Consider the following 17,135-nt stretch of genomic DNA (forward strand, 5'->3'; position numbering starts at 1 on the left):
ATCCCTAGATCTCCTTAGCTCCTTATGTTTATCTTGTGTTCTATCTTGCTCATCTCCCCATATCTTCATTTATTTCCCGTCTATTCCTCATTATTGCTCCTCCTCTGCCCTTTCCTCTCTCCTTTGGATTGCTACTCCCCATCATTCTGACTCACTATATCTCTGAACAGCCCTTCTGTATCCTTTTTTCATCCCTTTCTCAGTTTAATCTTGTTTTCTCCAACCATCTTAGCTTATTTAACAAACAACCTCCTTACCTTATTGCTTTTTTTTGTCCCACAAATTGCTTTATTTTTATTTCGCTTTGAATTTGGTGGGTTGGGTAGAGGGGAGAGGTGATTTAAGGACAAGTGGAGAGCAAAGTAGGCCTCAATAAGGTGGGGGTAGTACTTTGGAAAGAGAGAGGTTTGAAAGGGGTTTTATGAACACTATGAAATTGGGGAAGTGTCTGTGGCCCAGTATGGTGGTTTGGGCACACATGACAAGTGTTGAGGGGTATCACCCACCGACAAAGTTGAGATGTCAGTAAAAGTTTGGAGAAGTTGTGAGCTACTGGCCACCCACATGGCACGCCCACGTCCACTCAGCACCATCACCTATGTGTTTGTTTACAGCCCAGGCCCCCTGGATACAAGGAGTACTGGCCCTCGGGGGCCGAAAAGAAAACTGTACAGCGCGGTACCTGGGAGAACATTTATAGCAGTGAAGTCATACGAACCGCAAGGACCTGGAGAAATCCAACTCAACAGAGGGGAGAGAGTGAAGGGTGAGTGCAAGTAAGACTCATTTCTTAGTTCAGGGAGATCATGAAATACACTACCCTGTAGACCGATACAGGTGATTGCCTTGTTTGATGCACCAAACTGCATTAATAAAATACAACACAACTGGAAAAGTTTGCCAAAGTGTCACACAACTATATGATTCTGTTTACAGGATGAATGTCAAGTTTAATGCATGAAAATTGTAAATCATGAATGCAGACTTGTTAACGAGAGAGTCCAATGTAATTGAAAGATAAATTCCAGGGTGGACTGCATGACCTCCATTATATATTATGTGCTCCATTATTATGACCTCCATTATATATTATGTGCACAGAAACCACACGGCCTCTCTGCTGAAGTGGATATATTAGAGGATGCTGCCCACTTTGGATGATTATGTGTTTCAGAAGTCCCACCCCAGAGGTGTGTGACTAACCCTTTACCAAGAGTCGATTTTATTGGTATGTGTGTAGTAACATGGCCTTCTATGGGATGCATTCACTATATAAGGCTATGTTCCCACGATCGGTATTCGTTGAGTTTTGGCACTGCAGAATTTCTGCACCATCTCCGCACTTTAGTTTACTTGCGTTTTTTTTGTGTGCATTTTTGATGCTACGTTTTATCGCGTTTTTGACTCCACGTTTGTCTCTATTTGGTGCGTCATCCTTTAGTGTTTTGTTTTTGAAACTTCCTGGTATTGACCTACTTAAGCTGCGGATCCCAAGCATTATTGATGTATTTCCATGTGCGTAAGCACACAGAAAACGCATGTGCTTTTTTTACCTGCAAAATTTCTGCATCTAATGCAAGTCTATGGGGAAAATCTGCAGAGAAAACTCAGTGTACCCGCAATGGAAATTGACAAGCTGCGGCTTGGAAAAACGCACCACAGGTCACTTTATGCAGCGTAAAAAGAAGCCCAGTGGGAATGGGATGTCTATTAATCCCATTCACTTTGCTTGTACTGAAAAAAAACTACGTTTTTGACTCAGCAAAAATATTTAGCTCAAAAACGCAAGTAAAACTGATCGTGGGCACATACCCTTACGTAACTTCATTACAGTAGATAATGACTTGTAGGGGTCCTTTATGTTTCAGTGAAAATAAGTTATTTAAAACCGCACTTTTGATGCTCTGCCTCTATATTAGTCTGTATTTACGTCTGTTAGACAGGGTATGTTGTGCTGTGTAATGTACATGTTTGTATAGTTCTGTGTGATCTTTATGTATCATAGCCACTATTTCTTCATCGTTCCTTATGGGAGACCCAGACCATGGGTGTATAGCTTCTGCCTCCGGAGGACACACAAAGTAACTACACTCAAACGTGTAGCTCCTCCCTCCTAGCATATACACCCCCTGGTAGCCCGTCCTAGCCAGTTTCAATGCTTTGTGTTCAGGAGGTACACACACACATGCATTCTCTGATTTTTGATTTTTTATTTTTTGGATTTCAAAGATTTGGAACAAAAGCGGGTCCAATCTGGACTCCCGGCATGTCCCTTCTCACCCCACTGTGTCGGCGGTGCTGTTAAGGTTGATTTTACAAGGCTGGAGCCTTCACATGCCGCGCTCCTTCACCACCCCCTAGGGCTCTGGCTTGAAGTGGGAGCCAACACGGTTCTCACTGCTTTGCAGGAGACCGGTCTCCATCCGCAGCCCTGTTCAGGATTCTGCCGGACGGAGCGTTTAACCCCCCCCAGGGACATGGCCCTGCGTCTCAAAAGCTAAGTATTGAGACGTCTTTACCACAGAAAGTGGTCTTTCCAGGGGTCCCTTGTACTTTATTTATTGGGGGGAGTGTGTTTTATGTCTGTGGTTACATTTCCGGCCGGTTCTCCAGTTTTCACTGGAGAACCGCGCCGATGGTGCCTGCACGCCGGCCGCATGTTTAAATCTAGGCCCCGGCTTCGCCTGAGGCCTAGTTTCGGTTTCACTGTCCCTGCATATTAGTTATGCAGAGGGACAGTGTGGCTCCGCCCAGCGGCTGTGCAGCACAGGGAACGGATTCTCCTCACTGAGGAGAGATTCCCTCCCCTGTCTACATCATTTGCCCGCTCTCAGAGTAGGCCCCGCCCCCTCTCCTCGCTCCGGTCGCCATTTTATCAGCGTTCTCAATGTCTGCATAGGCACAGAGATACCACATTGTGACAAATGGGGGCCTGGGCTGGGGGACTGGAGGGCACAGAAATGTATGTTAAACGGTCTGGCAAGCCACAACCTCCAGTTGTGCAGCTGCTTATATTCTCTGTTTATATACTCTGTTGGGGGTCATTCTGGAGATGCATTCCCTCACAGAGCCCCCACTTCTGCAGCATGTCTCACATCAGAGCAAGGCTGCAGGGCTGTTTTTAATATGCACTGCATGTAGACTCGTACCGCCTGTACTGAGCACATAAACACAGGGTCCCTCAGCCTGGAGGCTCATCAGTGGTCCCTCCAGCTGCTCCGGTGGTGCTGAGCATGCATTAGCCCCCTTCAGGGCGCTTCTGCTGCTACGGCTTGCTCAGCAAGCTCTCAGAGGACTGTTCCTCTGGTCTCAGTCCCCGTCCTCCTAAAAGGGAGACGCAGGGTCCCCTGTCCTCCCCGTCCCGCAGCTCTGATTCACGAGCTGACTCACGGGACAGGGAGGATGTTTTTTCTGGGGGCTCGGACGCTACTTAATGTGCATTGATCTGTCCAAGGGTGATGCAGATGCTAATAATTTGATTGCGTCCATTATATTTGTTCTGGACCTCAATCCGCCTGTATCAGGGGAGTATCCCCCTCTGGCAGAAAGGCATCAGTATACCTTACAGAGAACAAGGAGTGTGTTCCTTAACCACTCCAGTTTTCCGCCCACTGGCCCAAGCCCAGAGCCTATCCTGACAGACGCTCCCAAAGCGTGGTTCTGATGACTGTTTCTCCCTTCCACCACAGGTGGTCAAGGAGTGGGCTCATTCACCAAGGGTGGTCCCTCCGGTGTCTAGTATTTCAGCCCGGATAGTTGTATCAGTGGCTGACGGCACCTCCCTAAGGATCCCACTGTACATTAATTCTGTACTCGACCTCAATCCGCCACTATCAGAGGAACAACCCTCTCTGGCAAAAAGGCACCAGTTTACCTTGCCTAAGAGAACAATGAGTGTGTTCCTTAATCACTCCAGTTTTCAGGCCACTGTGACCAAGCCCAGGGTCTGCTCTGGCAAACGCTTCCCAAAGCGTGGTTCTGTTGGCAGTTTTCCCTTTCCACCAGAGGTGGTCAAGGAGCGGGCTCATTCACTAAAGGTGGTCCCTCCGGTGTTTAGACACTGCCCGGACCGTTGTATCAGTGGCTGATGGCTCCTCACTTACGGCTTTGCTGTCCGCCAGGTTGCCCTTCTGGCCAAATCTGTATGGAGGCGGCAAGGGCCTCGTTCTCCCCAGCTCTTCCTGCAGTGCGGCTTTCAAAGCCATCTCTGCTTCTCTGGAGGAGATGCATTCCCTCACAGGGACTCTTTGCCCGAAATGGTTGCCTTAACTTCCAGACTTCAGTCTTTTCATCCTATGCCATCTCTGCCATGCTGGAGACTCTCACCGCACTGCGATGGCCTCGGCTAATTTCCTCGCTATCCGCAAGCTCCTGTGGCTTCGGAACTGGAGGGCAGATGCTTCTAAAGAAGTTCCTTGCTGGGCTCCCTTTGGCTGGGACCAGACTATTCGGGAACAACTGGATGAAATTATTAAGGAAGCTCTTGGCGGGAAGAGTTCTTCCATGCCACAAACCTAAACCAGGAAACCTGTCCAGGGCACGAATCAGTCGAGGTTTCGTTCTTTTTGTTCCTCCATCTGATCGTTCTCTAAGCCCTCGGCATCGTCCACTGGCTCAGCCAAGGATCGTAAACCCAAATGGCGCACGAGAACACCGCAGGAGATGCTGCCACTAAGTCAGCCTCCTCCTGGCTATCTGGCCACGCCAGCAACGTCCTTGGTCGGTGGCAGGCTCTCCCACTTGGCGACGTATGGTTTTAACACGTCTCCTATCAGTGGGTGCGAGATACCATCTCCCACGGCTACAGGATAGAATTCTATCCAGCCCGCCAAACAGATTTTTTCTGCAACTCCCCCCTGCTCCAAGGCCGCCGCCTTCTCACAGGCTGTGGCATTCTTGCAGGCCACTGGAGTATTTGTACCGGTTCCCGACTGGGAACGGTTCTGAGATTTCTGCTTAAATCTATTCCTAGTACCACGAAGAGGGCGATGCCTTCCGACCTGGATCTCAAGCTTCTCAAGCATGTTCAGGTGCGGCATTGTCGCATGGAGTCTCTGCGATCAATCAATGACCCAAGGAGATGACCCTATCAATGACCCTAGCATCCATCGACATCAGAGATGCCTATCTGCTTGTGCCAATCGCAGTTTCACACCAGCGTTGGCTACGTTTTGCATTCAGAGTGGTCCAATTCGTGGCTCTTCCCTTGGGGTTAGCCACGGCCCCTCGAGTATTCTCAAAGGCGAGGCAGCTGTGATTGCGGTCCTGCACCTCTAGGGGTTGGCAGTGATCCTTTTGTCCTGGACAGCCTTCTAGTTTGGGCTTCATCCAGTGCAAACTGTTAGCGGAGTGCCTCGCTCACTTTCGCCACTCTAACCAATTCGGGTGGGTTGTCATTCTGTCCAAGCCCACTCTGACTTCGACCCAGAAGTTCATATTCCCAGGGACGCAATTCGAGACTCTGTCGGCACTTGTGAAGCTGCCCTTAGTCAAACAGCAGTCCCTCCGCTGGCGGTCGACGTCGTTCCATCAGGCACCTAATACAGGTGCTGGATCAGATGGTGGTGTCAATGGAAACGATTCCCTTGCCCAGTTCCATCTGCGTCCTCTGCGGCTGGATATTTTCCGCTGTTGGAACAAGCGGACTTCCTCCTTCCACGGGGTGGTGGCTTCGCCACAAACCAGGGGCTCGTTTCAGTGGTGGCTTCGGCCCCTCTGTCTCAGGGACGCTCCTTCCTGGCTCCGTCCCGGGTGATCCTCACCAAGATGCTAGTCTATCCGGCTGGGGAGCAGTATATCTCCACCATGGAGCGCAGGGCACTTGGACTCGGTCCGAATTAGCCCTCTGGATCAACGTGCTGGAAATCAGAGCTGTGTTTCTAGCTCTCTAAGCTTTTCGCCATCCGTTGGCGGCCAGGCACATTCGAGTCCAGTCAGACAACGCTTCAGTGTTTGCCTACATCAACCTCCAGGGCAGGACACTCAGCCGCCTGACAATGTTGGAGGTTCATCGCATTCTTCAGTGGACGGATGACTCCTAGTCCACCATATCCGCAGCCCACATCTCAGACGTGGGAAACTGGGAGGCAGATTGTCTCAGCCGTCAAACCGTGGCCTCCACGATCCTCAGGTTTTTGCGGCAGACGCACTGGTTCAAGTTTGGTCCCAGCTTCGTCTGTCTTACGTGTTTCACTCTCTAGTTCTTGCCCAGAGTCCTGCGCAAGATCAGTAAGGAGGGCCGTCGGGTCATTCTCATTACTCCAGACTGACCCAGGCAAGCTAGGTACCCTGACCTGCTCCGTCTGTCCGTAGAGATGCCATAGCATCTCCCGGACTGTCCAGACCTTCTCTCACGAGGTCCGTCTTTCCGCCAGAACCTGCGGTTCTCAGATTGACGGCGTGGCGTTTGAGTCATGGATCTTGACGACTTCTGGTATCCCTCCTGCAGTCATCTCCACTTGACTCGCGCTCGGAAGTATCCTTTGGCCTTTTGGCCTTGCCGACCCTCCTGTCCCTTCTACAGTCCGGTCTGCAGCTTGGACTATCCCTCAATTCCCTTAAGGGACAGGTCTCGGCTCTGTCAGCGTTGTTCCAGCGGCGTATCGCCCGGCTGGTCCAGGTGCGCTCCTTCATGCAGGGCGCATCTCACATTATTCCGCCTTACCGGCGGCCTTTGGAGCCCTGGGACCTTAATTCGGTCCTCACGGTTTCCGGAAACCCCCCTTTGAGCCTCTTAGGGAGGTTTCTTTGTTTAGTCTTTCACAGAAAGTGGTCTTTCTAGTGGCCATAACTTCCCTCAAGGGAGTCTCTGTTGTGGCCGCACTCTCTTCGGAATCCTCCTTCATCAAGACAAGGTGGTTCTCCGTCCGACTCCGGACTTTCTCCCTAAGGTGGTTGCTGCTTCCACCTTAACCGGGGCATTTTTCCTGCCTTCCTTTTGTCCGGCTCCTGTTCATCGCTTTGAAAGGGCGTTGCATACTCTGGATCTGGTGCGGGCGCTCCGGATCTATGTGACTCACACCGCTTTTTCTTAGGTGGTGCACCTCTTCTTTGTACTGACCGCTGGTCAGCGTAAGGGCCTCTCGGCATTTAAGCCGACCCTGGCTCGTTGGTTTAGGTCTGCCTTTTTCCGATACCTACCAGTGTACTCAAGTGCCTCTCCCGCCGGGGATCAAGGCACATTTGATCAGAGCTGTCGGTCCCTCTTAGGCGTTCAGGCCCAGGCTACGGCTCAGTAGGTCTGTCAGACTGCCACTTGGACTAGTCTGCATACTTTTTCGAAGCACTACCAAGTGCATGCTCTTGCTTCGGCAGATGCGAGCTTGGGCAGACGCATCCTTCAGGCGGCTGTCGCCCATTTGTGAAGTTAGGTTTCGCCTACTTCTCAGTTTTCTGTTTATTCCCACCCATGGACTGCTTTAGAACGTCCCATGGTCTGGGTCTCCCATAAGGAACGATGAAGAAAAAGAGAATTTTGTTACTTACCGTAAATTCTTTTTCTTATAGTTCCGACATGGGAGACCCAGCACCCTCCCTGTTGCCTGTCGGCAGGTTTCTTGTTCCGTGTGTTATCACCGGCTGTTGTTGTAGACAGAGGTTCCGGTTGTTCCGGGTTTTGCTCTGTCTCTACTTGTGGGTGGATGTCCTCCTTCAGCTTTTGCACTAAACTGGCTAGGACTGGCTACCAGGGGGTGTATATGCTAGGAGGGAGGAGCTACACGTTTGAGTGTAGTTACTTTGTGTGTCCTCCGGAGGCAGAAGCTATACACCCATGGTCTGGGTCTCCCATGTCGGAACTATAAGAAAAAGAATTTACGGTAAGTAACAAAATTCTCTTTTTTAGTGTTTATTCTAACCCAGACAAACCAAAAGTTTGGACACACCTTCTCATTCAAACAGTTTTCTTTATTTTCAGGACTCTGAAAATTGTAGATTCACATTGAAGACATCAAACTGTGAATTAAAACATGTGGAATGAAATACTTAAAAAAGTGTGAAACAACTGAAAATATGTCTTATATTCTAGGTTCTTCAAAGTAGCCACCTTTTGCTTTCATTACTACTTTGCACACTCTTGGCATTCTCTTGATGAGCTTCAAGAGGTAGTCACCGGAAATGGTCTTCCAACAGTCTTGAAGGAGTTCCCAGAGATGCTTAGCACTTGTAGGCCCTTTTGCCTTCACTCTGCGGTCCAACTCACCCCAAACCATCTCGATTGGGTTCAGGTCTGGGGACTGTGGAGACCAGGTCATCTGGCGTAGCACCCCATCACTCTCTTTCTTAGTCAAATAGCCCTTACACAGCCTGGAGGTGTGTTTGGGGTCATTATCCTGTTGAAAAATAAATGATGGTCCAACTAAACGCAAACCGCATGGAATAGCATGCCGCTGCAAGATGCTGTGGTAGGCATGCTGGTTTTGTATGCCTTCAATTTTGAATAAATCCCCAACAGGGTCACCAGCAAAAAACCCCTACACCATCACACCTCCTCCTCCATGCTTCACGGTGGGAACCAGCCATGTAGAGCCAATCCGTTCACCTTTTCTACAAAGACACGGTGGTTGGATCCACAGATCTCAAATTTGGACTCATCAGATCAAAGTGCAGATTTCCACTGGTCTAATGTCCATTCCTTGCGTTTTTTAGCCCAAACAAGTCTCTTCTGCTTGTTGCCCCGTCCTTAGCAGTAGTTTCCTAGCAGCTATTTTACCATGAAGGCCTGCTGCACAAAGTCTCCTCTTAACAGTCGCTCTAGAGATGAGAAGGGGTGTCCAAACTTTTGGTCTGTACTGTGTATATATATATATATATATATATATATATATATACATATATATAAAAATATATATATTGTATGAAAAGAGAGAGTAATACATTTATTTTTTATTTTCCTGTGTTGTCTACAAACAAGGGAAAAAAGGCAACAAATGCTACAGCCAATTTGACAATACAGGTGGTATGCATTGTGAAATAGATCTCTTAGACATGATGGGGCTGGTGTACTTATTTTAGAAATTTGCTCCCAGTTGCTGTATAATCCTTTTGAAAAGGTTAAACTGGAGTTCTGCCCACCTAGCCTGTCTGACAGCTCCTCAGTGCCCATCATGCTCACTGTGGGGCTCTCACAAAAAATGAGGAGCAGACAGCGATGAAACTAATGCTTAAAGTAAATAAATAATACTACTCCAGCCACCATACTTCTCATCGTCCACTCCTCTTCTTTCTGATCGTTGTGTGCTGCATCTCAAAGACTATAGGGGTAACTGCGCATCATACAATCTTGACGTCAGTTGAGACCTTATGACGTTCTGTAACATCTGAGACCTAGACAAAGATGGATGTCCTGGCCTATAATGAAGAGGCCGAAGATGGGGTGCCCCTGAAGATGTAAAGAGGACCGGCCGATGAGGTGAGTATTGGTTAAAAAAAAAGTTAATACTTACCTATCCAGCGGCACTGCTGCTTGACATCCGGTAAATTTCTTCGCGCTGCATTGCCAAAACATCTAAACACGTCCAGGCCCCAGAGGGCACTGCACATCCTAAGGTTGCAATGTTGAAGTTGTGACCATATGATGCAGAGTAACCTCCGAGGCCTGGTCACAGCTGGAAGCCTTGGTCTATAGTAAAAAGTTAGGGGATGCAGTGTGCGACAGTGTAAAAAAAAGGAATAGATGGCTGGCAGCAAGCAATGAGGTGGCCAGAGCGGTTAGCAGGTAGGTAAGTATTAGTTTTTTAATTTTTCCTGGCTATGTTCTAACTTACTTAAATATCTGTGTCACTAACAAAGCTACAGAAAGTATCTAGTTCTTCACCTGGGGACTATCTGTACTATGCAAAAGTTCAAGACATTTCTATTAAAAATGCTGCAAGTAAGAATGTTTTAAAAGTAGATGCCAATAGTTTATTTTTAAAAAATTAACAAAGTGCAAAACGAATCAACAAAAGAAGAATCTAAATTGAATCAATGTTTGGTGTGACCTCCCTTTGTTCTCAATCACTTACAATTCTTCTAGGTACATGTGCACTTTCTTTGAAGGGATTCTGCAGGAAGGTTTTCTCCAATTTTTTTGGAGAACTATCCATAGATCTTATATGGATGTAGGCTTGTGATAATATATCTCCTCATGTAATTCCATGCAGACTCATTGAATTTGAGATCGGGTCTCTGTGGAGATCATATCATCACTTCCAGGACGCCTTGTTCTTCCTTACTGTGATGATAGTTGTTAATTACGTTGGCTGTATGTTTGGGGTCATTGTCCTACTGTACAGTACATTTGGAGTAAATCACACACTTCCATGATGATATGTTGCATGATGGATAAGTATCTTCCTGTATTTCTCAGCATTGAGAACACCATAGAAGGGAACTTGTCAGGTAATTCACGCTGCCCAAACCATGGCCAGGATACATCAGATCTTGACTGCACAATTCCAGCCAGACATTCTATTCTCTTAAACGCTCCAGTGTTTCAGAGAAGTATACTTTAACTGTCCGGCCGGGGACGATTGGTGGAGATTAGACTAGTCCAGCTGTTCCTAACCCCGCTGCAGGTGATTGACACATGTTGTTCGCCGTATACATAGGAAAAACCTGTCAATCACCTGGAGTGGTGATATGAAGAACTGGCCAGGGTGAAGATGGTATAGGCGTATCTCTGGCTGTGTCCCATAACTTGATTTTTAAAGTACATTTCTGTGACATTTCAGAGAATAGAGTACCTGGCTGCAATTGTGCAGCCTCGATGTGACTCATGCAGCCCACATTTTGGGCAGCATGAATCACCTGACATGTTCCCTTTAATTAAGCCTGACCTAATTCCCAACTTTATTTGCTGAAATGCTGCCACAATCTTGCAAAGAAACTCCGCCATGCTTCATTGTTGTCTGCAAACACTGATTACCACTGTCCAGCCCTTCGGCGGACAAACAGCCTGCTATTACAGCCAAATATTTCACATTTGGACTCATAAATCCAGGTCACCTGCTGCCATTTTTCTGCAGCTCAGTTGCTATGTTTTTATGCATATTTGCCTTTTTCTATGTTGAAGATATGGCTTTTTGGCCTCAATTTTTCCATGAGGATCTCTTTGGGCCAGGCTTCTCTAAATAATAGATAAGTGTAACTGAGTTCTTATGGTTGCTGTCAGTTCTGAGCTGATGGCACTGCTGGACATCTTCCGATTTGAAGGGTAAATATGTCAGGAAATATGAAAAACAAAGCCTGCTTTATGTAAAATATGACAGATAGAAACAAAAAAACACAGCATTAAGAACGCAATAAATCACGTAAAAAAAACCCCCGCAATTAACCTAATTTAACTAATACAGTTATAGCCAGAAATTTTTGGAAGTTACGCATGTTTTGCTATTTTAGCTGTTTACCAAAACATATTCAAGATACAATTATATATTTAAGTTGGGCAACAAGTGTGGACTCTGAGCTTTAATTTGAGGGTATTTACATCCTAATTGAAGTGAGTTCAGGAATTGCAGCTCTTTAATATGTAATTGGTTACTTATCTCAAAAGCTCTGTAATGGGCTATTCCCTCGTTAATCCATCATCAAGATTAAGCATGAAAAAAAGGTCTGGAGCTGACTCCAGGTGTTGCACTTGTATTTAGAAGCTGTTGGTGTTAACCCATAATATGCTGTCAAATGAGCGCTCAATTAAAGAGAAATGGACCATTATTAGGCTGAAAAAAAGAAGAAATCCATTAGAGAAATAGCAGAAATGTTGGGAATTTCCAAATCAACAGTTTGGTACATTTTGCAAAAAAAGTCGTGCACTGGTGAGCTTGAGAACTCAAGAATGCCTAGATGTCCACAGAAGACAACAGGGGTGGATGATAAAGGAATTCTTTTCATGGTGAAGAAAAACCACTTCACAACATACAGCCAATTGAAGAACACCCTCCAGGTAGTAGGTGTTTCAGTATCTAAGTCAATGATAAAGAGAAGACTTCATGAGAGAAAATACAGAGGGTTCACTACAAGTGCAAACCATTAATCAGTCTTACAAATAGAAAGGTCAGATTAGACTTTGCAAAAAAAAAATATCTATAGAAGCCAGCCCAGTTCTGGAAAATCTTTCTTTGGAGAGATGAAGCTAAGATCAACCTGTACCAGAATGATGGGAAGAAAAAGGTATGGAGAAAGCTTAGAATGGCTAATGATCCAAAGCACACCACATCCACTGTAAAACATGGTGGAAGCAGTTTGATGGCCGGGCATGCATGGCTTATAATGGCACTGGATCATTAGTGTTTATTGATGATGTGACTGAAGACAGAAGCAGCTGGATGTATTCTAATGTGTACAGGGCTATACTTTCTGCTCAGGTTCAACCAAATGCATCAAGGTTGGTTGGACGGCACTTCACAGTACAGATAGACAATAACTCAACACATACTGCGAAAGCAACCCATGAGTTTTTTACAATGCTCAAATCAATCACCAGATCTCAACCCCATGGAGCGGCATTTCACATGCTTTAGGCTACATTCCCAAGATGAGATTTTTTGAGTTTTTGATGCTGTTTGTTATAGCTGCCTCAAAAACGCAGCATCTTACAGTTCCAGCAAAGTGGATGGGATTTCTAGAAATCTCTTGCCAACTGGGCTTTTTTTTTACAGAGCATAAACTGACCTGCGGTGAATTTTTGAAATCCGCAGCAGGCCAATTTCTCTTGCGGGTACGCTGAGATTTTTGTGCAAATTTCCCCTATAAACTTACATTAGATGTGGAAAATCTGAGGAACAAAATGCACATGTGGTTTTAGTGCATTTCTGCATCGGATCCCATCAAAATCACATGTAATCCACACCTAAGAATGTCAGTAAACTTTTGTTAAAGCCAAATACCAGGACGTTTCAGAAACAAAGCAACTTTAGTTAAAGCATGTCACACCAAACAGAGACTAAAAAAGCAGCTTAAAAAAATACCATAAAAACGCCTGTTAAAAAAACGCAATGAAAAAACATAAGTAACCTAACTTACATAAGAGATGCAGAAATTCTGCAACATGAAAAACTCAGCAAACGCTCATTGTGGGAATAAGGCAGAAAAACGCACAAACAAGCAACAACTGAAATCGGCCGCAGTAAAGGCCTGACATAGCATCACACAGGAGGAAACCCAGTGTTTGGTGACGTCCATGGCTTCCAGGCTTCAGGCAGTCATTGCCTGAAAAGAATTATTTACAAAGTATTAAATATGAACATTTTATTCATGGTAAAGTTCATTTGTCCAATCACTTTTGAGCCCCTGAAATGAGGCTTTGTAAAAAATTATTTCAATTTTTAATGTTTCACAGAATAATTTTGTTCAACCCCTTTAATTTTAACCCCTTCAGTCCCCGGGCACTTTCCGTTTTTGCGGTTTTGTTTTTTTGCTCCTTTTCTTCCGAGAGCCGTAACTTTTTTATTTTTCTGTCAATCTTGCCATATGTGGGCTTGTTTTTTGCGGGACGAGTTATACTTTTAAATTAAACCGTAGGTTTTACCATATAGTGTACTGGAAAACAGCAAAAAAAATTCCAAGTTTGGAAAAACTGCAAAAAAAGTGTGATCGCACAATAGTTTTTGGGATGTTTTATTCACAGTGTTCACTATATGGTAAAACTGATGTATCTATGTGATGCCTCAGGTCGGTGCGAGTTTGTAGACACCAAACATGTATAGGTTTACTTGTATCTAAGGGGTTAAAAAAAATTCATAAGTTTGTCCAATAAAAGTGGCGCACGTTTTGCGCCATTTTCCGAAACTCGTAGTGTTCTCATTTTTCGGGATCTATGGCTCAGTGACGGCTTATTTTTTGCGTCTCGATCTGACATTTTTAATGGTACCATTTGTGCGAAGATGCTACATTTTGATCGCCTGTTATTGCATTTTGCGTAAAACTTGCGGCGACCAAAAAACGTAATTTTGGCGTTTGGAATTTTTTTGCCACTACGCCGTTTACCAATCAGATGAATTGATTTTATATTTTGATAGATCGGGCATTTCTGAACGCGGCAATACAAAATATTTGTATATTTATTTATTTTTTAACCCTTTAATTTTCAATGGGGTGAAAGGGGGGTGATTTGAACTTTTAGGGGTTTTTTTTTAATTTTATTAGTCCCCCTAGGGGGCTATAGCGATCAGCAATCCGATCGCTCTGATTTATCTGCTGATCACAGCTACACAGCTGTAAACAGCAGATACGGTCACTTCCTGTTCCATTCGGCTCCGGGCCGGGTGAAAACGAAAGTGAAACGTCATAGCTGCAGGCGTCATCAAATGACCCTGTGCTACCATGGCAACCACCGAAAGTCACGTGATTACGCACGTGACTTCCGGTGGGGGCGGCGGTAAGTAAAAATCATGGCCGGGCGCATATAGATCTCGCTGCCAGACTTTGGCAGCGAGATTTAAGGGGTTAAATGTTGCGAGTGGAAGCGATTCCACTCACAACATGCAGGCACATGTCAGCTGTTTTCAACAGCTGATATGTGTGCCGATCGCCAACGCCTGCCCGCGGCAGGGGTGGGGCTTAACGTGACACGCTCCATGACGGATAGATCCGTCCAAGGTCGTGAAGGGGTTAAACCTGAAAGTCTATACTTCCATAAAGCCCAAATTATGAAGATTGAGGCATTGTCCAAATATTTCTGGACTTAACTATAGGTGTAGAAATAAAAAACTCCCCAAATGTACCTACAAGAATTGATGCTGTTTAAGACTAAAGGTGGTTATTCCAAATATTGATTTGATTTAGATTTGTTCATTCACTTTGCATTTTGTTTATTGATAAAAATGAACTCTTAATACTATTTGCACAGTTTAGTATGTCCATCACATTGAACACAGCTAAACCGTTTAGCTCCATTCAATGTTTATATCTGACTACAAGAAAGTTTATAACAGCTAATCATCGGACCTTCCAGGTGCTGGATCGCCACCTTTTTGAAATTATTGACCTATACTGAGGCTAGGTCATCAATATCAGATGCCTTGGCAGAACCTTCAGCTGTACCCTTTGTGACCAGTTCCTGGAGGTTGGCTTCTCCGTACAATCACAGTTCTTATAGTTAATACATCCTGTCACATATGAAAATTGAACCTCTTATTTATTGTACAAGTTTTATATATCCTTAGAAGTTGCCATACAAATACATTTTTTTTTCTCTTAATGGAAGGATTCATTTTAAAACATTAAATGGTGGCATGCACTCTTTCCAGTACCCCTGTGGCTCAATATTATTGCAATTACACATGTTTTGTCATACACATGTTTATTTCCTTTGTGTGTTGAAAGAACACAAAAAAAGCAAATCGGACAACACATCACACAAAACCCCAAATGGGCCATACAAAATTGTTGTCAACTTTCCAAAATTGTGGGTAAACAACTTTGTTTCAAACATGTGATACTGGTTCAAACTCACCAGTGGCAAGTAACAGGTGTGGGCAATATGAAAATCACACCTGAAATCAAAGAAAAAGAGAAGTTGACTCAGTCTTTAAGCCAATAGAAAATATAGTGCCCATAGGTATTCATCAACATTATTATGGTGGAGTCCCCTGAAAAAATCCTGAATAAAGCATTAGACGAACTAGGTATTGATAAATTATTATTTAGTATTAGTATTTAGTCATAGACATCAATAACATCAGACCAATAAAGATCAGTGCAGATACTGACAGGAGGCTCAGACCACTAACGAAGAGGTGCCAAGATTACGTGTGCCGTTGATGAATCACAATGCCCAGTTCCCCGACACGTGTTTCGTACACAACTGTGTCAGGAGGCCTCCGCCATCCCTCCCTTCCCCAGCGAGCCAAGTACATTCAAGTTATAACACGCACCCCCATTTTCCTCCCAAATTTGGAAAAAAATGATCCTTATAGTCCGAAAAATATGGTATGCCTTTCATCATTTCCTTGACACTGTCCCTTGAGTCTCTAAATATTATGATCATGAGCACAGAAATAACAAAAAACAAGGCTTCATGTCATCTTGTACATATTTGTCTGTGCAGGACAAAATTCTACTGGAAAGTTATTTTTATATATAAATCAGCAAGATCAATCACTGTATATTAAAAAATAATGTATAGAAAGAATCCAGCTCACCCTCAAAAGGAGCCCCAGCACTCTGGAGCATGGGAATGTGCTGTTCATATGTAGTAGATAGCAAACAAAAAAGTTCCAGCTCTACTATGTGCAGAAAAATGTAGTTCATAGAAAAAAGGTTTAAAATTCAGACACCAACTGTCATCTACAAAAATACATAAAAAATACATAGATTTACGCGTTTCAGATGACATCCATCCTTAATCATGATAACACTGCAAGCGCTATGTACAGGTAAATAGGATATGATTCCATGCACATGTGTGGCTTAATTAATTCAGATACGTGATTTCATTATATGCCAATGTATAAATGGATAGCACATTGTTAGATCCTTGTTCACATCATAGCACCTATAGACAAAGATGGATAAAGAGATAGTTGTTACTTTGCATAATAAGTAGAATATGCTTGATTTGAAAATCTGTTTCAACAGAACTCAGTAGTTGCCAATCTGTGAATACTTAATATATTGTTAGAACATTGTTCACATTCTAGCATCTAGGGACCAGGATAAATAAAGAGATGGTTGTTCCTTTAAATATTGTCATGCAATAATGAGATTGCAGATACATAGAAAATACTTGACTAGGAAGTCTATTTTAAAATAATTTTCTCCTCTAAAAAAGGACCTTATAGAGGAAGTCAATAATAAACTACAGAAATTAATTGATAAATGAGTATCATTAAACCTTTTGGTTAAAAAAGACAAATTATCTTCAAGTGAAAAAATAAAAGTACTCCCACTTTATAGGCACTTCGTTAAACACACAAAAGGAGCCGTCCCCCTCCTATGCGTCCCATAGTTTCTGGATTTGGGTCCCCTGGCGAGAGGTTTTGGGGGGATGGCTTGACCATCTTATCCATCCTCTCGCTCAGAAGGTCCCTTGTTCTCACAGGGACTCTAGTGAAGTATTGCAAATGATTGATGAAATTATACGGCTACCTAATTCAGTGGTGTAAAAAAAAGTGTTTGCCCCTTCCTAATTTCTTATTATTTTGCATGTTTGTCAC

At 44.4% G+C, this 17,135-nt stretch overlaps 1 protein-coding gene across 1 annotated transcript in view; it reads left to right on the forward strand.

Annotated features, from left to right (window-relative positions):
- The window catches only part of SHANK3 (SH3 and multiple ankyrin repeat domains 3), a 617,492-nt gene that overhangs the window by 438,889 nt on the left and 161,468 nt on the right, over positions 1–17,135 (forward strand). The window contains 1 exon segment of the mRNA XM_075345440.1: positions 615–766. Within this exon segment, the coding sequence (XP_075201555.1) occupies positions 615–766 (152 nt within the window).

Source organism: Anomaloglossus baeobatrachus, chromosome 4 (assembly GCF_048569485.1).
Source record: "Anomaloglossus baeobatrachus isolate aAnoBae1 chromosome 4, aAnoBae1.hap1, whole genome shotgun sequence".
In the NCBI taxonomy this organism is placed as follows: Eukaryota; Metazoa; Chordata; class Amphibia; order Anura; family Aromobatidae; genus Anomaloglossus; species Anomaloglossus baeobatrachus.